Genomic DNA, 22,722 nt, shown 5'->3' with positions numbered 1-22,722 from the left:
CACGGCCACTTCGGCCGGCAGGGGGGGGGGGGGGGGGAGGGGGGAGAATCTCTCGTGCTTTGTTCTCTGCAGTCGTTTTTCGTTTGCCATGAATAGGAATTTCACCAGTACTCGTCAACATGGAACGGTCGTGGCCTCATACGAGTATGTGTGTTGACAATGATCTTGCACACATGAGCCATTGAGTAGGAATTCTAAACCAGACAGCTGGAGTAAATTCTATAGCGGCATGGTATTTCTATGCAGGCATGGTTTCAATGTAGACAAGATTAATTTGTATATATTATGTAAATAGTTAGTTATTTAGTATACCGATTTCTGGTATTCGGGTAGCAGGGACTCACTTGTAAATAAGATATAAGTTTGCAAATACATGTGTCGCAAATAGTGCCACATGGACAGGTGGACAATAAAGTGGATTGTGAAGTGAACGTGGGACACTCAAGCGAATGCAAAATGTGGGCTTTGAAGTGTTTATAAAACTTATAATCACGCGAATGAGGTGATGAACAGTGGCTAGCTTCGACTTATCGTTTGTGGACGATGTGCAGCAGCCGACGGGAGATGAACCGACGACTTCAGCTTCTTCTTGCAGCCTAATCCAATGAGTGATACACTTTTACACACACACACACACACACACACACACACACACACACACACACACACACACAAAAGAAATATAGTGCAGTGCAGCATAGTGACATACTGCTTTTAAAGTACGAACTGTGACTAATTTCGCTAAGGACACAGTGTTGGAACGACGTGTTATCGACAACACATAAACAGTGCAATTACACACTATGTGACTCTACAGTGCGATGAATAAACAAAGACGTTTAATAAATGCCTACTTAAAAACACGAAAATAACCGCACTAAATAAGTGTAACAGTCAGTGCTGCCCGTGTTAAAATCACCAAGTTTGAGGGATATTTATGAATAATCTACCAAACAGAAAAATATCAAATTTTTCCTACATATAGAGTGGTTTAGTATTGCAGTTGTGATGGGGGGTACTGGAGTATCTTTTCTAGTTTCCTTTCAGTAATTTTTTATTAACCATCCAACTTTTTTACAAAAAATTGCTTTAATTAATTAACTCAAATCAAACTACTTAACATATTGCCAAATGGCTGTGTTAAATTTAAGTTTTACTGCTAGGAGCGCTATATAAAAATTTCATCTCCTTCGTTTCAGTGGATTTTGAGAAAATGTTCCTTGCATTCGAAAAATTCTAATTTATGGAAAATGGCTGTCAAAGTTTCTCAATACATTCCTGCTCTATAGGATGGATTATCAGGGTCTTCTTCTTCATCCTCCAAAAGACTCTTTTTTGGTCTTCTTTTTTGGCCTGTTGTTCCATCATATTTCATATCCCTTTCTCTTCTTTCTGCTCCTCGTATCCTCTCTCTCTGTCAATATTTCTTAGTTCTCGTACAGTGTCCACCCCAGCTGGAAATCCTAATGCCGTCAATACTTCACACTGTTCCCTTGGTTGTAGGTTACTATTGCACCATAAATGCCAAAGTGCAGTGTTTTTATGCTTACAAACACCCTTTTAGGAATCGCTATCCAAATTAAATTGTTAACACTCTCATTAGGATTCTGCATTTTTCTATGTAGACATTTGCGTAACAATTCTGGCTGTGCTAAGTCATGAAAAATTGGTTTTATTGCGTTTATCATGCCCGCCCGGTTGGCCGTGTGGTCTAACGCACGGCTTTCCGGGCGGGAAGGAGCGCCGGTCCCCGGCACGAGTCTGCCCAGCGGATTTGTGTCGAGGTCCGGTGAGCTGGCCAGTCTGTGGATGGTTTTTAGGCGGTTTTCCATCTGCTGAGGCAGATGGAATTTAAAACGAATTTTAAATCATGTTACAAAAAAAACTTCAAAAATAAAGAGGCGACGAAATAAAGGTGATGTATAAAATTATGTTGCTTCACAAATGGCAACGCAAACCTGTAGTAATAGTTTCACTGGAGTCACCACACCGTATGATGGGACTGTACCCAACCACTATAGTACCACTCCACCACCTCTCCACAGGAGTGCATCTACACAGGCAGTCAGTGTCTCTGGATCTGGCCAAGCAGTTCTAGGCTCTTCAGTCTGGAACCGCGCGACAGCTATGGTCGCAGGTTCGAATCCTTCCTCGGACATGGATGTTTGTGATGTCCTTAGGTTAGTTAGGCTCAAGTAATAATAAGTTCTAGGGGACTGATGCCCTCATATGTTAAGTCCCATAGTGCTCAGAGCCATTTGTCTCTGGATCACTGCAGAGACATTCTTTGGTTTTGTGACCGGATCTACTTTACACTGTAGTTTAAACATACTTTTTCATTTTGAGGATTGTGTGTTTATATACTGTTGAGGTCTAATCACGTAAGCTGTATACTTACACTGATATCTTGAAAACAAAGGACTTTTCAACATATTTTGACCAATTTATTTTTTTTTTTTTTTTTTTTTTTTGTTTTCACTGAGGAACCTATCCTCAAACTGTATAAAATATTTTTGAATCAGAAGAGTCTGAGACCAAACTAGGTATGGTCAGTGCACTATATGCTTCTCATTTAATAACTGAGAAAGTGTTGAAGTAGCGTCATAATTGTGCTATACGTATATACATCTCATGTTAGATCAGCAGCAGCACAACATTGGGTATATTTGATCAAAAGAGGGATTGAGCTAGATGGTGTAAAAAATGACTCTGAAATGGAACAGCGCTCTGGCGTCATTCTTGATTGCAATGGATGCCTTGCTATGTTGCCACGCTTCATGTACAGGAAAAACTTAGAATGCTTAATACTAAGTTGTGTGACAGTCATTCTTGGAGTAAATCATGACTGTCTCTTCTTGTCCCATACAACCTTTATGAAGGTGTTACGCTGATGGGAGGTGTATCCTCAAGTGTATTGTTGCACTGATACTAACAGGTGGCTGAAACAGGGCAACACTCAGCTGATCTTCAGTGTGGCACCTCAGCTCATGGTAAGTGCTCACACATATATGTGATTCCTATTTTCCACCCAAATATTTTGGAACCAGCGAGATGGAGCTATGTCTGGCTGATACACAGCAAATTACATTGTGGGAAAACAGTAGAATAATATTTCCATACATGTTCTGTACTCCATAAGTGTCCATGTGGAGCTTATAGTAAGAACTGGTCGAACATACATAGGCACTACTGCAGAAAGAAAATGAAACTAATGACAGGATTCAGTTCAGCAGTTTTTCTACAAAACAAACAAAATTATTTACCATTTAAAGACATGTCTCCATTTTCTCCAAATGTACATTTAAAATAACACAAAACATTTCATAAAAATGGTGAGCTTGAATTACACTTGAGCCTGCAATTTTAGAGTATAATATCATCACTAGCCCAATGGAACATGTCGAGAAAGATTAGGATTCATTACTAATTTAGTGATATGGAGAGATGCTATGTCAGTTGATTCTAGAGATAGATAATATTTAACATAACTATTAGAATTATCTATCTAAGGCGTCTGCCTGTGTTAATCACAAGACTCTCCTATGCAAATTAAGATTTTATGCAATTGGTAGCGTAGCTAGACAAAGAATATCATATCCAAACAAAAATGCAGAAAGGTTTACTTAGTAATTCAACCTATGCAATGCAGAAGAGTCATTGACTGAGGAGAAATCAGGTATGGGGTTCCCTCTGGCTCAATCTTAGGTCTGCTATTGTCCCTCATATCTGTAAATAATATTGCATCTAATTTACAATAAGAAAATTTAGTTCTCTTTGCAGATTAAACTAGTATTGTAATCAATCCAAGCATACACAACAACAGAAGAAATGGTAAACAATGTTCTTAAAAGTATGATTGATTGGTTTTCTGCAAATGGTCTGACTCTTAATTTCAAAAAGACACACTATAAACAGTTCTGTACATCTAAAAGTTCTACAGTAGTAATAAATATTACACATGGTCAAGAAGTAATAAATGAGATGCAAACAAACTTCAAAACTTTTAGGTATCCACAGATAAGAATTTGAACTGCACAAAGCACACATTCATATTGTACACATCTGTTTACGGAATTAGGCATTTTGACTACTGTTTTATGATATACAGGGTGAGTCACCTAACGTTACCGCTGGATATATTTCGTAAACCACATCAAATACTGACGAACCGATTCCACAGACAGAACGTGAGGAGAGGGGCTAGTGTAATTGTTTAATACAAACCATACAAAAATACAAGGAAGTATGTTTTTTAACACAAACCTACGTTTTTTAAATGGAACCACGTTAGTTTTGCTAGCAAATCTGAACATATAAACAAATACGTAGTCAGTGCCGTTTGTTGCATTGTAAAATGTTAATTACATCCGGAGATATTGTAACCTAAAGTTGACACTTGAAACCTCCGACGTTCAGTTGCGTGTTGTAACAAACACGGGCCACGGTCGGCGAGCAGCATCTGCAGGGACAAGTTTACGATGACGACCATGTTTACGAGTGTGGCTAGAGTGCACTGTTGTGGTTTGGTCTAGCTGTCGCAGTGTCCGCATGTAGCGCTTGCTGCTATTGTTATTCTGCATTCGTCTCCGCACGCAGACCAACTGTAGTACACCGTGTTACCAGAGGTCTGTGATAGTGTAGAGTTGTAGGAACTGTGACCATGGTGTATTCGAACTCTGAAAAGGCGGACATGATACTCATCTATGGCGAGTGTCGAAGAAATAAAGCTGAAGCCTGCAGAACGGTACCCGGACAGAGAGCATCCAACGTGCCGCACATTGCAAAACATCTACCGCCAACTGTATGCAACAGGTATGGTCATAGCACGCAAACAGATCCGTAACAGGCCCGTAACAGGAGAAGGGGTGCAGTTGGTGTTGCCATGAACCCACACATGAGTACACGGGACATTGCGAGAGCCGGTGGACTGAGTTAAAGTAGTGTCATGCGCATACTGCATCGTCACCGCTTTCACCCGTTTCATGTGTCGCTACATCAGCAATTACATGGTGATGACTTTAATCATCGAGTGCAATTCTGTCAATGGGCATTAACAGAGAATGCGTTGCAGTTCTACCTGTTTACCGATGAAGCGGGTTTCACAAACCACGGGGCAGTGAATCTACGGAACATACATTACTGGTCCGTGGACAATCCTCGCTGGCTCAGACAGGTAGAGCGACAGCGACCGTGAACTGTAAATGTATGGTGCGGAATCATTGGCGACCACCTCATTGGTCCTCACTTCATTGCAGGGGCCCAAACAGCTGCAACATCGCGTTTCTACAGAATGATCTGCCAACGTTGCTCGAAAATGTCCCACTGGAAACGCGTCGACGTATGTGGTTTCAGCATGATGGTGCACCTGCACATTCCGCAATTAACACTAGGCTGACCCTTGACAGGATGTTCGACGGGCGTTACATAGGACGTGGAGGACGCATAAAATGGCCAGCCCGTTCTCCTGATCTTATACCTCTGGACTTCTTTCTGTGGGGTACGTTAAAGGAGAATGTGTACTGTGTTCTGCCTACAACCCCAGAGGATATGAAACAACGTATTGTGGCAGCCTGCGGCGACATTACACCAGATGTACTGCGGCGTGTACGACATTCATTACGCCAGAGATTGCAATTGTGTGCAGCAAATGATGGCCACCACATTGAACATCTATTGGCCTGACATGTCGGGACACACTCTATTCCACTCCGTAATTGAAAACGGAAACCACGTGTGTACGTGTACCTCACCCCTCATGGTAATGAACATGTGTTCAGTAAGAAAGACCAATACAAAGGTGTTAGCATGTGGACGTAATGTGCTGTTCCAGTCTCTTCTGTACCTACAGTCCATCACCGTTCCCTTTGGATCCCTACGTAATTCGGTGCTCTCCGATACACACGATCGAACAGCGGAGGAGTGGTACTCAAGCGTGAACTTTAGGTTACAATATCTCTGGATGTAATCAACATTTTACAATGCAACAAACGGCACTGATTACGTATTTGTTTATATGTTCAGATGTGCTAACAAAGCTAACGGGGTTCCATTTAAAAAAAACGTAGGTTTGTGTTAAAAAACATACTTCTGTGCATTTTTTTTTATGGTTTGTATTAACCAATTACACTAGCCCCTCTCCTCACGTTCGGTCTGTGGAATCGATTAGTCAGTATTTCATGTGGTTTACGAAATATATCCAGCGGTAATGTTAGGTGACTGACCCTGTATTTATTTCCTCACAAAGTTTTTTGTAAATAATCAACTGCAGTTCAAATGAAACAATAATGTACTACAGTAACAGGAGGCAAAATGATATTTATTATTCCACATTGAGGTTGCCTTTAGCACAAAAGGGGTGAACAATTCAGCAACCCAACTTTTTTCAGTCAGTCGCCCAGTGCTATAAAATCTCTGACAGACAGCAGTGCAAAGTCTGAAAACAAACAGAATGTGTTTCTGCTTGAAAACGTCTTCTATTCTGCAGAAAAATTTCTATTATTGGAATGTGTAAAAGCTAGTTGACAGGAATTACTAACTCACATATGGATATTAATAAAAGGATCAGCTTTTAGCGACATCTACAAATTAATTTGTTATTTGAATATGAAATGACTAGTTCTACATCTTTACGATTTATTGTGCAGTGATCTATGGAATGTAAAGCTGTCACTGAGTCAAACCTATTAGGAAAAAATAAGTTTTATACTAGAACCCATTAAAAATTTAATGGTGTAAGATTCAGTTCCAATAAATCGATTTTTCTTCAATGGACTGTTTTTTGGACTGTAAGAGACAATTACTGCTTTTACTACAAATTCTACATTATTTTTGTTAAAACTCTAATGGTTTCAATCAAACAATACCATCTGTACCTTGTCACTGTAACAGGGAACGCTGCATCCATCTTACTAATGTCTGTATCCTGTCTGGTGGTACTTGCAGCTGTTTTTGTTGCTTTGGAAGGGTTAACAGGGACATAGCTGGACACTAGTTATTCACTGTGAGACAAGGAGACAAATTGACACTATATTTAATGAACTCACATGGAGTCATCACATCACATCACATCTACTAACTTAACACCCATACTGACAACTATCTATTCAAAATGATGAAAAAATCAAAGTTAATAGATTCGCAAATTACCTCAAAATGTTATTAGCTGCATTGAAGGAAATTAATATGAAATCTGTGGATGGAAGAGGAATAGATTGAATTCTATTGAGACAAACAAGTGTGAATGACATGATTTAAAGCAACTACACATACAATACAAAAAAGAAAATAGGGATTTTCAGTGTTCCTTTAAGTTTCACTTCTGTGAAAAATTAGGAAGTAGTTGTATTTTTTCACTTCTGTAAACAACTAGGAAGTAGTTTTATTTTTGATAGATATATTACACCATGTTACCAGTACTGTGATGAGTTACTACTAATACAAATTTCTACTTGATGGAGGCACACATCTTTATTTATCATGTATTACGCTGTTGCTTTCATGTAGCTACCCATACGAAACAACATTGCATGAAATGTAGTGTTCCTGCTGTATTTCTTCAATACGCTAAGTGCGCCATCCGGCAGGAATAAAATAGAAAAGGCTGAGAATCATCTCAAACGTGAGTTACATTATTATGTATTAACAGCAGGTCAAACAGCGTTCACAATCAGATGAGAGGAAAGTAATTCATTCAAAGTCCGGCGTTGGTAGGACACTTTGGCTACCTAAAATATAGGATTTCGATCAGTCACAACTTTAAAGTACTTAAGAATATTTGATTACAGAGGTATAAGGTTGAAATGGCCAAGAGGAAGACAAAGAGGTATGTACAGCATCACAGAAGATGCTCCTCTCGAAATTCATATGCCTCACATTTCAGAACGCGTAACTTACTCCATCTTATCTCTTATAATGTCCACAATGATGCAATTATAGACATTAGATCACAAACAGAGTGTTGCTGACACTTATCAGTATCTTTTCATCGCTAGCTCCGCTGAATCTCTTAAGAACACGTAAGAGATTAAAGGGATCTGACAATGTGCAGCTGTGGATGCTGCTTCAGATTATTACTTTGCGCAACTGTCTTGGTGCCAATGGCATTAGTTTAATGGGCGTTGTCCAGTATGCAGCTGCAAGTGCCTCTTCAGGTTGTGATTTGTTATGAATGTCATGTTGCAAACGCCACAGTTGTAGGGGCTTACGCCGGTGTGCAGTCTTAGATGCCATTTCAGGTTATTACTTTGTGTGAATGTCAAGTTGCAAAAGCCACAGCTGTAGGGGCGTTTGCCAGTGTGCAGCTGTGAACGCTTCTTCAGATTACCACTTTTCGAGAACGTCTTGCTGCAAACGCCACAGCTGAAAGGGCGTTCACCAGTGTGCAGACGTAAGTGCCTTTTTACATCAGCACTTGCAGTAAACGTTTTGTGGCATATATTGCAAGAATGCAAAATTTCACGTCTGTCCACGTGTGTGTGCTCCTTCAGGTCCTGCAACCGTTCGAATATCTTTTTACAGGTGCAACAGCGGTGTGCTAGATCCTTTGTGCCAGATTTATTCGCACAGGATGTCTCCCATTTGGTGTTGCTTTGTATCCTGTTGCCTACTTCTACAGCCAGGGAAATTTTGGCAACCAAACTGCCACTGTGATCACTACCACTGCCTTCCTCCACACCAGCGATGTTAGTGCTGCAGAAAATTGTGCCAGGAAATATTGTCATGAAAATGAATACTATATTAACAAATGCTAAGGCACTCATGGTCAAAGGTAACGTCATTTATTACTGGTCAAAACGTCCTCAGTCCTGATTTAGAACCCTGCCACAGGTCACATTAGAGTAAAAATCATCAGCAATGGTGGGCAAAGACATTCGGCACAAGTCACCCTCTTTCTGCCAATGAACCTGTCAAAGAGGGCATAGGAGTGGACAGAGTTTCAGGGCACTCTCTTGCTCTTGGGGTGGTAAACTGACCCTAAAAGGTGGAAGAATTAGCAGTGATCAGCGACATGAGGATGTAGAAGGCAATGGAAATCATTGCTCGAATGACACACAATATGTATCCACTAGACACATTCTCTGCAATTAAAATAGTGTCATGATGAGCTCATATTTAGCAAAAGATTCCAGGCTAGTCCCTCATTCGTATCTCCAAGAGGGGACTGCAAAGGAGGAGGTAACTATGAAGAAAATATCGAATAATCAATAAAAGGATAATGTTCTGTGAGTCAGGGCGTGGAATGTCAGAAGTTTGTACGTGGCAGAGCAGTTAGAAAATCTGAAAACGGAATTGCTAAGGAACAATCTATATATGTTGGTGGGGAGTACGGATGGCAATGAAGTGAAATGGAAAGAAGACAACAATTTGGGGTCAGATTAGCATATATTACATCAACCAGCACCGACAACGGTAGTTCAGGTATACATGCTCATGTTGCAAGCAGAGGATGAAGCGATGCAAAAACTAAATGAGGATATTAAACGGGTAATTTAGTGCATAAAGCGAGATGGAGATCTAATAGTCATGGGGAACTGGAATGCAGTTGTGTGGGAATGGGTTGCAGGATGATATGAGCAATAAATTTCAGGTAGTAACAGAGAATACTCTGTCCAAGAATCGTACGAGGAGGAGGTATACTTGGAAAATGCCGGGAGACATGGGAAGGTGTGAGTTATATTTCGTAATGGGCAGCAGAGATTCCAAAATCAGATACTGGATTGCAAGGTGTATCCAGGAACATATGCAGACTCAGATCACACTTTAGTAATGATGAAGAATAGGCTGAAGTTTAAGAGAATAGTCATGAAGAATCAACACACGAAGTAGTGGTATACAGAAGAATTAAGGAATGAAGAGACATACTAGAAGTTCTCTGAGGTTATAGATACTGTGATAACGAATAGCTCAGAAGGCAGTTCAGTTGAAGAGGACTAGACATCTCTAAAAAGGGCAGTCACAGGGAGTTGGAAAGAAAAAAATAGGTCAAAGCAGGTATCTGCAAAGAAATGATGGATGACAGAAGAAATACTTCAGTTTATCTACAAAAGAAGGAAGTTCAAAAATGTTTAGGGAAATTCAGGAATACAGAAATACATGTCACTCAGGAATGAAATGAGTAGGAAGTGTAGGGAAGCTAAGGCTAAATGGCTGCTTGAAAAATATGAAGAAATCGAAAAAGAAATGATTGTCGAAATGACTGACTCAGTGTATAGAAAGGTCAAAGCAACCTTTACTGAAATGAAAAGCAAGGGTGGTAACATTACGAGCGCAAAGGCAATTCCACTCTTCAAAGCAGAGGAGAGAGCTGTAGGTGGAAAGAGTAAACTGAAGGCCTCTTTGAGGAAGAAGACTTATCTGATGAGTTGACAGTAGAAGAAAGAGGAGTCGATATACAAGAGATAGGGGATACAGTATTAGAATCACAATTTGAAAGGGATTTGGAAGACATAAGATGAAATAAGGCAGAAGAGATAGATTCCATTCCATCAGAATTTCTAAAATCATTGGGGAAAGTGGCAACAGAACGAGTAGTCACGTTGGTGTGTAGAATGTACGACACAGGCGATATACCATCAGACTTTCGGAAAAATATCATCTGCACAATTCTGAAGATAGCTAGACCCAACAAGTGCGAGAATTATTGCACAATCAAATTAGCAGCTCATACACCCAAGATGCTGACAGAATAATACGCACAAGAATGGGAAAAAAATTGAGTATCTGTTGGACGACGGTCCCAATTTGGCAATAGGAAAGGTAAGGGCACCACAGGAGGCGCTCTGACATTGTGGCTCATAATGGAAGCAAGACTGAAGAAAAATCAAGACAGTTCATAGGATTTGTCGACCTGGAAAAGCGTTCTAAAATGTAAAATGGAGGTAGATATTCAAAATTCAGAGAAAAATAGGGGTAAGTTATAGGGAAAGAGGGTGTATATAATATGTACAAGAACCAAGAGGGAACAATAAGAACCAAGAATGAAATGCTTGGATTAAAATGGGTGTAAGACAGGGATGTAGTCTTTTGCCCATACAGTTCAGTCTACACATCAAAGAAGCAATGATAGAAATAAAGCAAAGGTTCAAGAGTGAGATTACAATATGAGGTCAAAGGATATCTATGATCATATTCACTGATGACATTGCTATCCTCAGTGAAAGTGAAGAAGAATTACAGGTTCTGTAGAATGGAATGAACAGTCTAAATAGTACATAATATGGACTGAGGGCGAAAGTAATGAGAATACGATAAACATAACACCAGAACTGTCAATCATGAAGTTGATGAAGTTAAGGAATTCTGGTACCTAGGTAACAAAAAAACCCTTGGCAGGTGGAACAAGGTGGACATAAAAAGCTGACTAGCATAGGTAAAAGGCATTCCTAGCCAAGAGTAGTCTAATAGTATCAAACATATGCCTTAATTTCAGGAAGAAATTTCTGAGAATGTACATTTGGAGCACAGCATTGAACAGCAGTGACACTGGACTGTGGGGAGGACTAATAAGATAAGGAATGAGGAGGTTCTCCATAGAATTGGCGAGGAAAGGAAAGTATGGAAAACAAAGAGGAAGGGAGAGGATGATAGGACATCTGTTAACACAATACAGAATAACCACCATGGCCCAAAGGGAGCTGTAGAGGGCAAAAACTTTAGAGGAAGACAGACATTGGAATAAATACAGCAAGTAATTCAGGACATAGGTTTAAGTGCTGCTCTGAGATGAATAGGTTGCTGCAGTAGAGGAGTTCATGGCGGTTCACATCAAAAACCAGTCAGAAAATAGATTAGTCCAAAAAAAAAAAAGGAAAAGAAAAAAAAGAGAGGAGAAAGAGAAATAAAATAAAAGCTAGGTCACCGAATGTCAGGTCCTAGGAATGAACATCATATGGTATAACTTGCAATCCAGAGTATAAGTTAGGAGCAGGAGCGCAAAGACTAGAAAAATAGAATACTTTAACCTCTTTCAAGAAGCAACAGGGAGATCTGAGTGCGTATGAGGCATTATTTTAGGCCACTAAAGTAACTAATATGTTGAAGAGTATTCAAAGGCATAATGTAGTTAAGGCTACTGGTACCAAAGTTATTGCAAACTGAAACACCGTGGAAACACCGGAGAGTAATGGGCCAGCATAAGCTAACTGATAGGGACCATAGAACTCTAAGGCCGTGTCCCACTAGAGCGACAGATGCGAGCGACAGCGCGCGGCAGCTTCAAGCGACAAAACACAACTGCAGGTGTAGTTACGGAGCCGGCCGAAGTGGCCGCGCGGTTCTAGGCGCTGCAGTCTGGAACAGCGAGACCGCTACGGTCGCAGGTTCGAATTCTGCCTCGGGCATGGGTGTGTGTGATGTCCATAGGCTAGTTAGGTTTAACTAGTTCTAAGTTCTAGGGGACTAATGACCTCCGAAGTTGAGTCCCATAGTGCTCAGAGCCATTTGAACCATTTTTGTGTAGTTACGGAAGTGTCCAACGTGAGCGACATCTGTGTAGCTACCTGTCTCCCACTGCAACTGGCTATGTTTGAATTCAAACGTGTTTGAATCTTGTTGCTGCAGCACGCGCGACACTGAGCGACAGCCACGTGTCTTCTTGGCAAAGCAGTGGAGCGGACGCGACGACAGCTATGAATTATTTAACATCAGTTTTTAAGAAAACTATTCTATGAAAAAATTTGATTCTTCCGCAACCTGTAGCTTGATATCCTTAAATGATAAAGGTCAGAATTTGTTTTCGTTATTAATCACAGTTACTGTGCTGCACAAAATTGAGTACATGGCTGCACGAAATTTTGTTTGATTTGCAGAGGTAAAATCACATTGTGTAGACTTTCCGTATAGTTCATTTAAGGCCATAAAGTATTGCATACGAAATGTAAACAGTATATCTAAATTGCATTTAAAGTTGAGACTGGAATGATATCTCTTTTCACTCTTGAGATATTGGTTGTTATATCCGCGGACGGGTCGATCGCGGCGCGTCCGAACCTTTCCTGCGCTTCGGGAATCATAGTGGTCGTAAAAATCGTCGTACCTGACAAAAGGTTCAAGATATCGAAACGACGAATTTTGGAAATGACAGCACACAGAAAAGACTATTTTATCATATGATTAACACTCGATACGTTTTTGTAAACGCGTGAGCAGAGAGAAAACAAGACTCCCTATAACTTACACCATGACGTTTCGTCCAAATTTTCATAGCTAAACATAGGGAGAGAAACATGGAAATCGGGTATCAAAGTGACCAGCATGAGGTCTATTTTGGCACGAAAATATATAACTGCTTGAAAGTAATCAGGGTAATGAACGAAAACTTAATTAATAAGCTGAGGAAAAATTGAAATATTTCACGAAAAGCTGCCCTAAATGAAGTGTCATAAATGTCATCTGTTCAAGACCTAGATATTTTGCACATAAAAAGATACATTGGTGCGTTATTTAAATTTCAAAAAGGCTTCCTTCGAAAAAAGTGCGTTAGGAACGCAAACGTTGAGTCAGTAAGATCATGCTTTCTGAATAAAACTTGAAATTAAAAAATGGAAGAAATCAGTGATTATGAAGTGATTTGTGTAAAAGAAATAAGTAGATAAGAGAAACGTTCTATGTTCCTTTGAATGATACTCGAAATCATGTACAGAGAATGAGGTGCACCGAACGTCTCCCTAATATTTTTTATTTCATAAATTTAAACAAATAAATACACAAAACGTTTGATTTCGTTTCCAAAAAATTTGTAAGCTTTACTTTTACGGACTATTTAGAGTAATTGAAACGCTTGGCCTTAACACTGACTGATGATGAATAACGTTCACATCATCAAATATCTATAAATTTCATGGTTCATTGTAATTTATTAGGAATTAAATGTGTGATACACTGGGCTAGATGTGAAGATCAAGTTCTTTGGCAAGACCTTAAAAATATACTTAGCGATGCAGTGTAAACAGTAACTTAGTATAAGAATCGTAACTAAGTCAGTAAAAATATATAAACGTCTGGGAATCGTACCCGAGACTTTATCCTCATACGCTACCCCGAGACCATAGCTAATTATTGGTCACAGTTATCATGCTGTGTGCTTATGTTTGTATTTAGCGTAGTTAGTCATCTAATAATCATTCCTCCGCATTTATTGGCTGTTAAAAGTTCTTGACCAAGTAAAAAAACATTCGTATTTAATTTACTGATGAGATAGTCGAATGCTCATCTGCTCATTCACATGTATTCGAAGAACTTGTCTGGTGATCTTCGTAGTTGACGATACTTGTGAGATTCTCCATGGAGATTCCTCCCTTTGTAAACTTCATGCACAGCATTCCTTTTCGGTTTATTTTCTTAAGTAATCCTAATTCTGTAGCCTTACTCTACAGCTACAGTATTCTACAGGTTAAGAACGCCACTTTATAGAAACAGTTGGTTGGTTCTAAGCAGCCATCTTGTAGCGCAACATGGTCGCTTGTTCGCGGGACACCCAAGGTTTTCGCCCGATGTTGCTGCTTGTCACTGGAGTGTCGCATATCCAGAAGTCGCTCGCTGTCGTTCGCTCGCCTTAGGCCGTGTCCTATGTGAGCGACAGAAGCGAGCGACAGTGAGCGACTTGCTACATGGATTCAAGTGGAAACAAGTTCCTTTGGCGTGAAACCCCAATCACACAAAGGCTAAACTTCAGCAACTTGGTTGGGAAACACTGGCGTACAGTGTGTATCTTTCATTGAGTAATTTTCATATCTGAGAAAGGCAAGCATGGACATCGGTTACATTTCGAGGGAGTGCAAAAGTGGGTGCGATTGTGGATCCATTAGAGGCTGGCCATCTTCTATGACACAAATCATGTTGATTACTTTTCAATGGTTCTATTGTGGCGGGTGTTCTGTTTTCATTTGACTGCCCCTCATAATTGTGATCTAATGAACACAGTGTGGGAAAGACTCAGTTAGGCCACAATATAACCATTCAAAGTTAAAAGGGGGAAAGTATCTTCAATTTTCGATTGATGGCAGCACTTTGACTTGTCGATATACACCACCACCGAAGGCACTGTTCTGCTCAGGTAGCATGCACAGTGGTGGGAATAATTTGTCTATCAAGCAGTGCATAAAATGTGTGCACCTATATTCAGTTACGAACAATTTATCCAAAGTCAAACCCATCGTTAGTTGGACCTGCTGAACATATCGAGGACAAGTCTGCAAAGAGTTTTGTGCGACTTTAAGCTGACGCCATACCATCCAACGTTTATTCACGTCCTTAACGATGACGACTTCGTCATGTGACTTGTAGTGGTGTGTTGTCGCTCAACAAGATTCTAGAGGACTCTGACATCAAGCTGAATATTGTCTGGAATGGTGAGGCCAAATTGCACAGTTTAGTATTGGTGAACAGTCACAACTGCGTATTTTGACATGGAGGTAACCACAACGTCACCACTGAGTTGACTTCCAGTCCCCCAGGATGGTGGTTTGGGGCAAGATGATGTACAAAGACTTGGCTGGCCTGTTATTCCTGGAAGGTCACATCATGGGGGAAACCTACCTTGAGTTATTGAGGAATACTGTCATCTCAAAACTTCACAATAGATCGAACGTAGATCAACAGTGCTGGCAGAAAAATTGTGCTCTGAAACATTTAACCAGCATTGTTTAGAAGTGCTCGCATGAAGTGTTTCTTGAGCAGTGGGTTGGCCATCGACGACCTGTGGAGTGGGCCATCTGATCTCCTGACTTTGGCCCGCCGAAATTTTTTCTTTGGAGTCACCTTAAGGATAAGGTGTACGCTAAACACATTACCAGCGATGAGAATCTGTGTGAGGTGATTGCTCAGTAGTTCAACAGTATTCTAGTGGGCATTTGCAGAAAGCCATGTGAAAATGTTTTTGTGCATTTACATGCCTCTGTTGACATAGAGGGTGACCAGTCAACCACTACCCTGAAATCGATGACTGTGTCAAACAACTACTAGCATTTGCGCATTATCCTTCGTTTGTAACCCTTACCAACATTTAACAATAAAAATAACATACAATCAAAAACTGTCTGAGTCTAGCCCACCCTACAAATGCGCCTTTTTCTGTAAAGTTTCATGTAACTCTTAATAGCAAAAGGTATGAGCATCTCTGATTTAATTAAAATCACAATATCTCCAACTTATGTGTTTTCCATCTGGTTGGATATCTGTTAAGTCACTCTGGACAGAATGCCTATGGAGTGAGGGTCATTCTTGACAAACAATTGAAAATGCCACCTTCACGGCACTGGAACAAACAGTTCAGCGCCATTTTGTATGCTTTCATCTTCCTTGGAGAGCAACGCAGGAATCTGTCTGTATGCGATGGGGAAAGGGGTTTTTGGATGAGCCGCAACCACCAATGCAAGCTACACAGCGACAGTTTGGCAGCTTATTTGTCCGCTTCGGGGTGCGGTGTTTTTCATTCGTGGTGTTTAATGTGGTCAGTTATTTGTGAGGAATTTTAAGAATGCATGTTGAGCGAGTCGATTGATATTGTGTCATTGGCTAACAACAAATCACAGGCTTTGATTGGCTCTTACTGTTTAGGTAAGCCGCATTTAGCTGTCTTGCATTACAACTTGCAATATGCCGTTTCAAGGCAACGCCACACTGAAGATTTATCACGAACTTTGACAACCAATACAAAAGATAAAAATCACAATACTTCGGTTTAGCCCAATCCATAATGTCATGGATTATAGAGTACTAAAAAGTAGGGTTGTGTCCCAGAATCGGGTAATTTTTATTTTAATCTTAGTATTGATAACACATTTCTTAAGAAAGTAATACAAGTATATTCTGCAATATTGGATATTATTTACCTTTCTGTCCGATTAGAAAACAATGGATGAATTAAATATTTGGCAGCTTATTTCCCAATACGTGGGGACTTCAGCGTGTGTGGTTACACAAGAACCATGTCATGCGAAAGACATACAGTGTCACAACAGCTTCTGCGTTTCAACCATCATGCAGCTAACAGAGCACATTGATATAATAGACTTTAATGCCGTGCTTTTGTGTTCTGCACTGCCTTGAAGTCCATTTCACTTGCGGCAATAGATAGTAACGTGCAACAGTTTTAATGTTTTGAAAACTAATTGTAAAAGAAAAATATTCATGATAACTTCTGTCATTACTCAATGTAGTCTTAATGGAGCAGCTGTGGGCTTTAGTAAAAATTCAGTATGTTACGATAAATGGTGAATTAATTTATTCAATCTTTTGAATAGAGTATGTACTTCAAAAGGAGACCAGACTGCCACATAACTTGAGCTCACAAGTGTTTTGATTGCACTGACTACTCTGTGACACTGTTACTACGGAAAGTTTTATTACTGACATGTTACAAGTTGTAATTTTATACGCAGAGGATTTATTTTATACATCTGAGACTGCATTGTACTAGCCATATTGCTTCTCTAACAGTATGGAAAAATATCATCACAGTTATGAGTTTGAAGAACAAGCGAACAGATCCTATCTCTGCACTGCAGTCGGAGTTCAGCCAATCGCGGCACTTTTTCAGATTCGTTTCCGTGCCATGATGTATTTTACTTTCTCTCATCTTTCGTGTCGACACAAAACCAGCTTTTTTAACGCCATTTCGTATCCCCATATTCTGGGAAGAGAACTGTAGATGCAAAATCAGGTTTTTTTCCCATTCCCGTTTAGTTTCTTTGTGCAACACGTTCGTAATAGCCGCCCACCCTTAACGCTCGTTGTTCCGTAGACGTGAGAGCTTAAAGACTTGCGTAAACCTTTCTTGCTCAAAACTACGTCTCATACGAAACCGAAATCAACAGTGTGCCACCAAAAAATTGTCCTTATCGAGTGAGCCCTGTTGAGAGTGAGTTTTTATGTGAAGACGAGCTTAGATGTGACACCAGAGTCTCGACGTTGAAAGAAAAGCTACATGATATGTTCCTACTCAAGTCTGAATTTATCGTTAAATGGGAATGGGAGTGGGAGTTCCGGGGAATCGAGCAATACAGGCTCCGACAGAGATAGCGAGTAGCGCGCCTCAGAATAGGCAACTCTCTCAACCCAAATACGCACCCGAAATACAGGGTACAAGATCACGGTTGGGTGCAGAACATCGGAAACCAATGTCGGCCTGCAATGATCATAAATACCGACGTTTCTTGGCTTCCCAAACCTTAAGTCGGAAGAATGTATACAAAAGGAGATACCAAAATTATCGTCACTACGCAATCAGACCAACAACTGGGGCACAATTCTCAATAATGATAGGTTAATTGTTAATTCTCAGACCTGTTGCAACCAAAAACATGCACACACACACACACACACACACACACACACACACACACAATATATATATATATATATATATATATATATATATATATATATATATATAAACAGTATGTATGTCCATAAAACTAGACAAATGTAATCACCCATGCAACAAGCCCAGAATACTACAGCTGATGGCCATAAGCTACCAGGTAAACAAGCTGTGGGTAAGACTATTAAATGACCAGAATAATTTTACATTTTAAATATTAACAGACATAGATAAAGGACTACAATAAGATAGCAACAAGTAGCAGGTGTTACTGACAACAGTAATACTTAGTCGCCAGACCTGCTGTGACCCAGCACATACATACATTAAAAAGGAGGGAGTTTTATATATATATATATATATTGCTGAAAGCGCTAATAATCAGTCGCCAGACCTGCTGCGACTCAACATATACATACATAAAAGGGGCTTAAACGGCAATATATAAATATATATATATATATATATATATATATATATATATATATATATATATATATATATATACTCTAGGCTTGTGACTTGGTTGATTAGATAGTTTTAGTGGAAAGCCTCGCCTCAGCGCGGTTTTCAGTTGCAACTCATCCAGAAGGCGGTGAGGCGCTGTGCCTGGAGGCATGATGTTCTGCCGTTTGTATTATAGAGACTCTGGCTTCTTGTGTTTAGATTGCTCGTGCCTTATGTATTGTAGCCCCCTTAAAGAGGACATGATGGTTTAAACTGTAGCCGCTGGTCTGTGAAACTGTGGCCGTTGGTATTCGAAGCTGCCTCGCGCAGACTAGACTCTTGGTTGCTAGTATGTGCCGGTTGTTTGCTATTAATTTTGCTGCCCGCAAGGTTGCACTGGCGAGATTGCCTCCGGGTAGAGCGACGCTCACCGTTTGACAGTTTGAATCTTCCTGTGGTCGCGTGTGTGTGTCAACCGTTAAATGGTATACCAGCGGCTACAGTTTAAACCATCATGTCCTCTTTAAGGGGGCTACAATACATAAGGCACGAGCAATCTAAACACAAGAAGCCAGAGTCTCTATAATACAAACGGCAGAACATCATGCCTCCAGGCACAGCGCCTCACCGCCTTCTGGATGAGTTGCAACTGAAAACCGCGCTGAGGCGAGGCTTTCCACCTCAAAACAGCACACCGTACAATACAAAAACCCCTCGCAAAACGCGGCCGTCCATGCGGGCCACCTCCAACCAACTGCCCGTACGCTGCTAGTAAGTCATCTCTCTCCGAAAGCGGCCAGCGATTGCACGCTAAGCACCGTGACCCCATCTGGCGATGCACCAGGGGAAGGAGAGCAAGGCTCACCATGTACCACTAGAATCACGTATCCGGATAGGGTCTACCAGCTTAATGGTGGAACTAGGCGACTGTAGGTCTTTAGTGAATACACCTGTAGAATTACGACTATCACCTGCAGTCGCTGAAGATGAGCATTTGATACTGACTTTACTATGGTTAAATGGAATCCCGTCTTGCTGTAACACTATCAACGTGCAGCTTGTTGTTACGTGATGAGTCCACAGCAGAAGAGCATGTAACTCAATGGCTTCTCTAGAGTTAATGTTGCGTTGCTCTGAAGTTAAACTGAATCTGTCTCCTGTTTTAAAAAGCCTATATCCATTATTTTTCAATGCCTTACTCATAAAAACTGCTGCAGAATTGAGGTTTTTACATACGCTCCGCCTTTAAAAGCAAAGACACTTTTCCTTCGACATGTCTTTCTGACAATCCTTGTCAGGATAACTTCTTTATATCTGTGTTCAGTGAAATAAACGAGCACTCACGCCCCAACCCCTTGTCTAATTGGTCTCTGAAATCTAAGCTATTATGTATTTTAGCACATCCTCGTATTTTTCGTATACACTACTGGCCATTAAAATTGCTACACCACGAAGCTGAAGTGCTACAGACGCGAAATTTAACCGACAGGAAGAAGTTGTTGTGATAAGCACATGATTAGCTTTTCAGAGCATTCACACAAGGATGGCGCCGGTGGCGACACCTACAACGTGCGGACATGAGGAAAGTTTCCAACCGATTTCTCATACACAAACAACAGTTGGCCGGCGTTGCCTGGTGAAACGTTGTTGTGATGTCTCGTGTAAGGAGGAGAAATGCGTACCATCACGTTTCCGACTTTGATAAAGGTCAGATTGAAGCCTATCGTGATTGCGGTTTATCGTATCGCGACGTTGCTGCTCTCGTTGGTCGAAATCCAATGACTGTTAGCAGAATATGGAATGGTGGGTTCAGGAGGGTAATGCGGAATGCCGTGCTGGATCCCAACCGCCTCGTATCACTAGCAGTCGAGATGACAGGCATCTTATCGCATGGCTGTAACGGATCGTGCAACCACGTCTCGATCCATGAGTCAACAGATGGGGACGTTTGCAAAACAACAACCTGCATGAACAGTTCGACGACGTTTGCAGCAGCATGAACTATCAGCTCGGAGACTATGGCTGCGGTTACCCTTGACGCTGCGTCACAAACAGGGGTGCCTGCGATGGTGTACTCAACGACGAACCTGGGTGCACAAATGGCAAAACGTCATTTTTTCGGATGAACCCAGGTTCTGTTTACCGCATCATGATGGCCGCATCCGCGTTTGGCGACGTCGCGGCGAACGCGCATTGGAAGCGTGTATCCGTCATCGCTATACTGGCGTATCAACCGGCGTGATGGTATGGGATGCCAGTGCTTACACGTCTCGGTCACCTCTTGTTCAGACTGACTGCACTTTGAACAGTGGACGTTACATTTCAGATGTGTTACGACCCGTGGCTCTACCCTTCATTCGATCCCTGCAAAACCCTACATTTCAGCAGGATAATGCACGACCGCATGTTGCAGGTCCTGTACAGGCCTTTCTGGATAGATAAAATGTTCGACTGCTGTCCTGGCCAGCACATCCTCCAGATCTCTCACCAATTGAAAACGTCTGGTCAATGGTGGCCGAGCAACTGGCTCGTCACAATACGCCAGTCACTACTCTTGGTGAACTGTGGTATCATGTTGAAGCTGCATGGGCAGCTGTACCTGTACATGCCATCCAAGCTCTGTTTGACTCAGTGCCCAGGGGTATCAAGGCCGTTATTACGGCCAGAGGTGGTTGTTCTGGGTACTGATTTCTCAGGATCTATGCACCCAAATTGCGTGAAAATGTAAGTACATGTGAGTTCTAGTATAATATATTTGTCCGCTGAATACCCGTTTATCATCTGCATTTCTTCTTGGTGTAGCAATTTTAATGGCCAGTAGTGTATAAACTTTTGTCATTTTGGTGTGTCTCTGCCGCGTTTTTGCTGGACACGACAGGTTCTAAAGACTGTGGCCATGTGTTTTGAATCTCGATTTTGCTGCAACATGACTTCTCACTAAAACTCATTACGCCTCATAAAAATCTTAAATTGAGTGAACTACGTTGCCTCATTTGTCATCTACCATTACAAAATCAGTGCAATTCTGTTCTTGTCGCTTTCAACTACACGATCTTATAGTTGGATTTCATCATCAAAGTAGCTACATGTCGCTTTCTTGTCTACAGTATGTTGAGTAATGGCTGTTTCGGTTCCACAGTATGCATTATAATAAACCAAGCTCTTATGCAACTATTTCAGAATTCGGAAACTTACGATACCACTTTATTTTTAAACAGTGTTACACTTATTTTCTTATATATACTGACAGATTCACGTTTTTGGATATTTACATCATTATGTAGCAGTCTGACAAAGTTCTTACAAAATGTTAGTCGAGTATTAGTCGATATTTCTAGAAGTCACTGGGTTGTACTTTCCAGACTATACCTAAACGCCGATACCAATTGCAAGATACGTAAATTTAACTTTCATATTAAGTTCTTCTCTTATATCATTTCTGTAAATATATCATTACCAGTGTTGCTCAGTTATTTGCAATCAATTTGGATTTCTAATATACAATAATTATTATTAAGGTGGAACTCTATAGCCTGACCAAAGTAATGTTCAAGTCAGGTAGAAAACTGGTATTAGTAATTCATGATCACAATCTTGTGCGTCCCTGTTCTCGGTAAATAACATGAAACACCTCCACAGTTATTCAAGATCTTTTTTATAACCAGTTTGAACACCTCCGGTTACAGACACAGTATATTGCCTACCCCTCTGCTTTTGCAGAAGCGGTAACCCAGTGCCATGAGGAGTGCATCTCTCTTTGCCAAAGTTGCTGTAATGCCATTGTAGATTAATCATGTAGTGTATCACGGGTTGAACCTCACTATCTGCTAGATATCACATGTGGACGTCTGTTGACATGTGTTTAAATGCCACATGCGGATGACAAACCTCACGAGTCACGTTACAAACAGAGCACTTCAAATATTTTGAGGGCCGACGAAAGCTAGACACTTTCT

The 22,722-nt window shown here is 40.7% G+C and overlaps 1 protein-coding gene across 1 annotated transcript in view; it reads right to left on the bottom strand.

Moving 5' to 3' along the window:
• LOC126424634 (gastrula zinc finger protein XlCGF52.1-like) overlaps positions 1-15,560 on the bottom strand; it is a 45,560-nt gene extending 30,000 nt beyond the window's left edge. Inside the window, exons 1-2 of the mRNA XM_050087368.1 lie at positions 15,535-15,560; positions 8,143-8,343 (exon numbers count right to left, since the gene is read on the bottom strand). Of these exons, the coding sequence (XP_049943325.1) occupies positions 8,143-8,343; positions 15,535-15,560 (227 nt within the window). The remainder of the gene's footprint in view (positions 1-8,142; positions 8,344-15,534) is intronic.
• Positions 15,561-22,722: the final 7,162 nt, after the last annotated feature.

The sequence above is a fragment of the Schistocerca serialis genome, chromosome 10, assembly GCF_023864345.2.
Source record: "Schistocerca serialis cubense isolate TAMUIC-IGC-003099 chromosome 10, iqSchSeri2.2, whole genome shotgun sequence".
Taxonomy (NCBI): domain Eukaryota; kingdom Metazoa; phylum Arthropoda; class Insecta; order Orthoptera; family Acrididae; genus Schistocerca; species Schistocerca serialis.
This window is presented reverse-complemented; position numbering and strand designations above follow the sequence as displayed.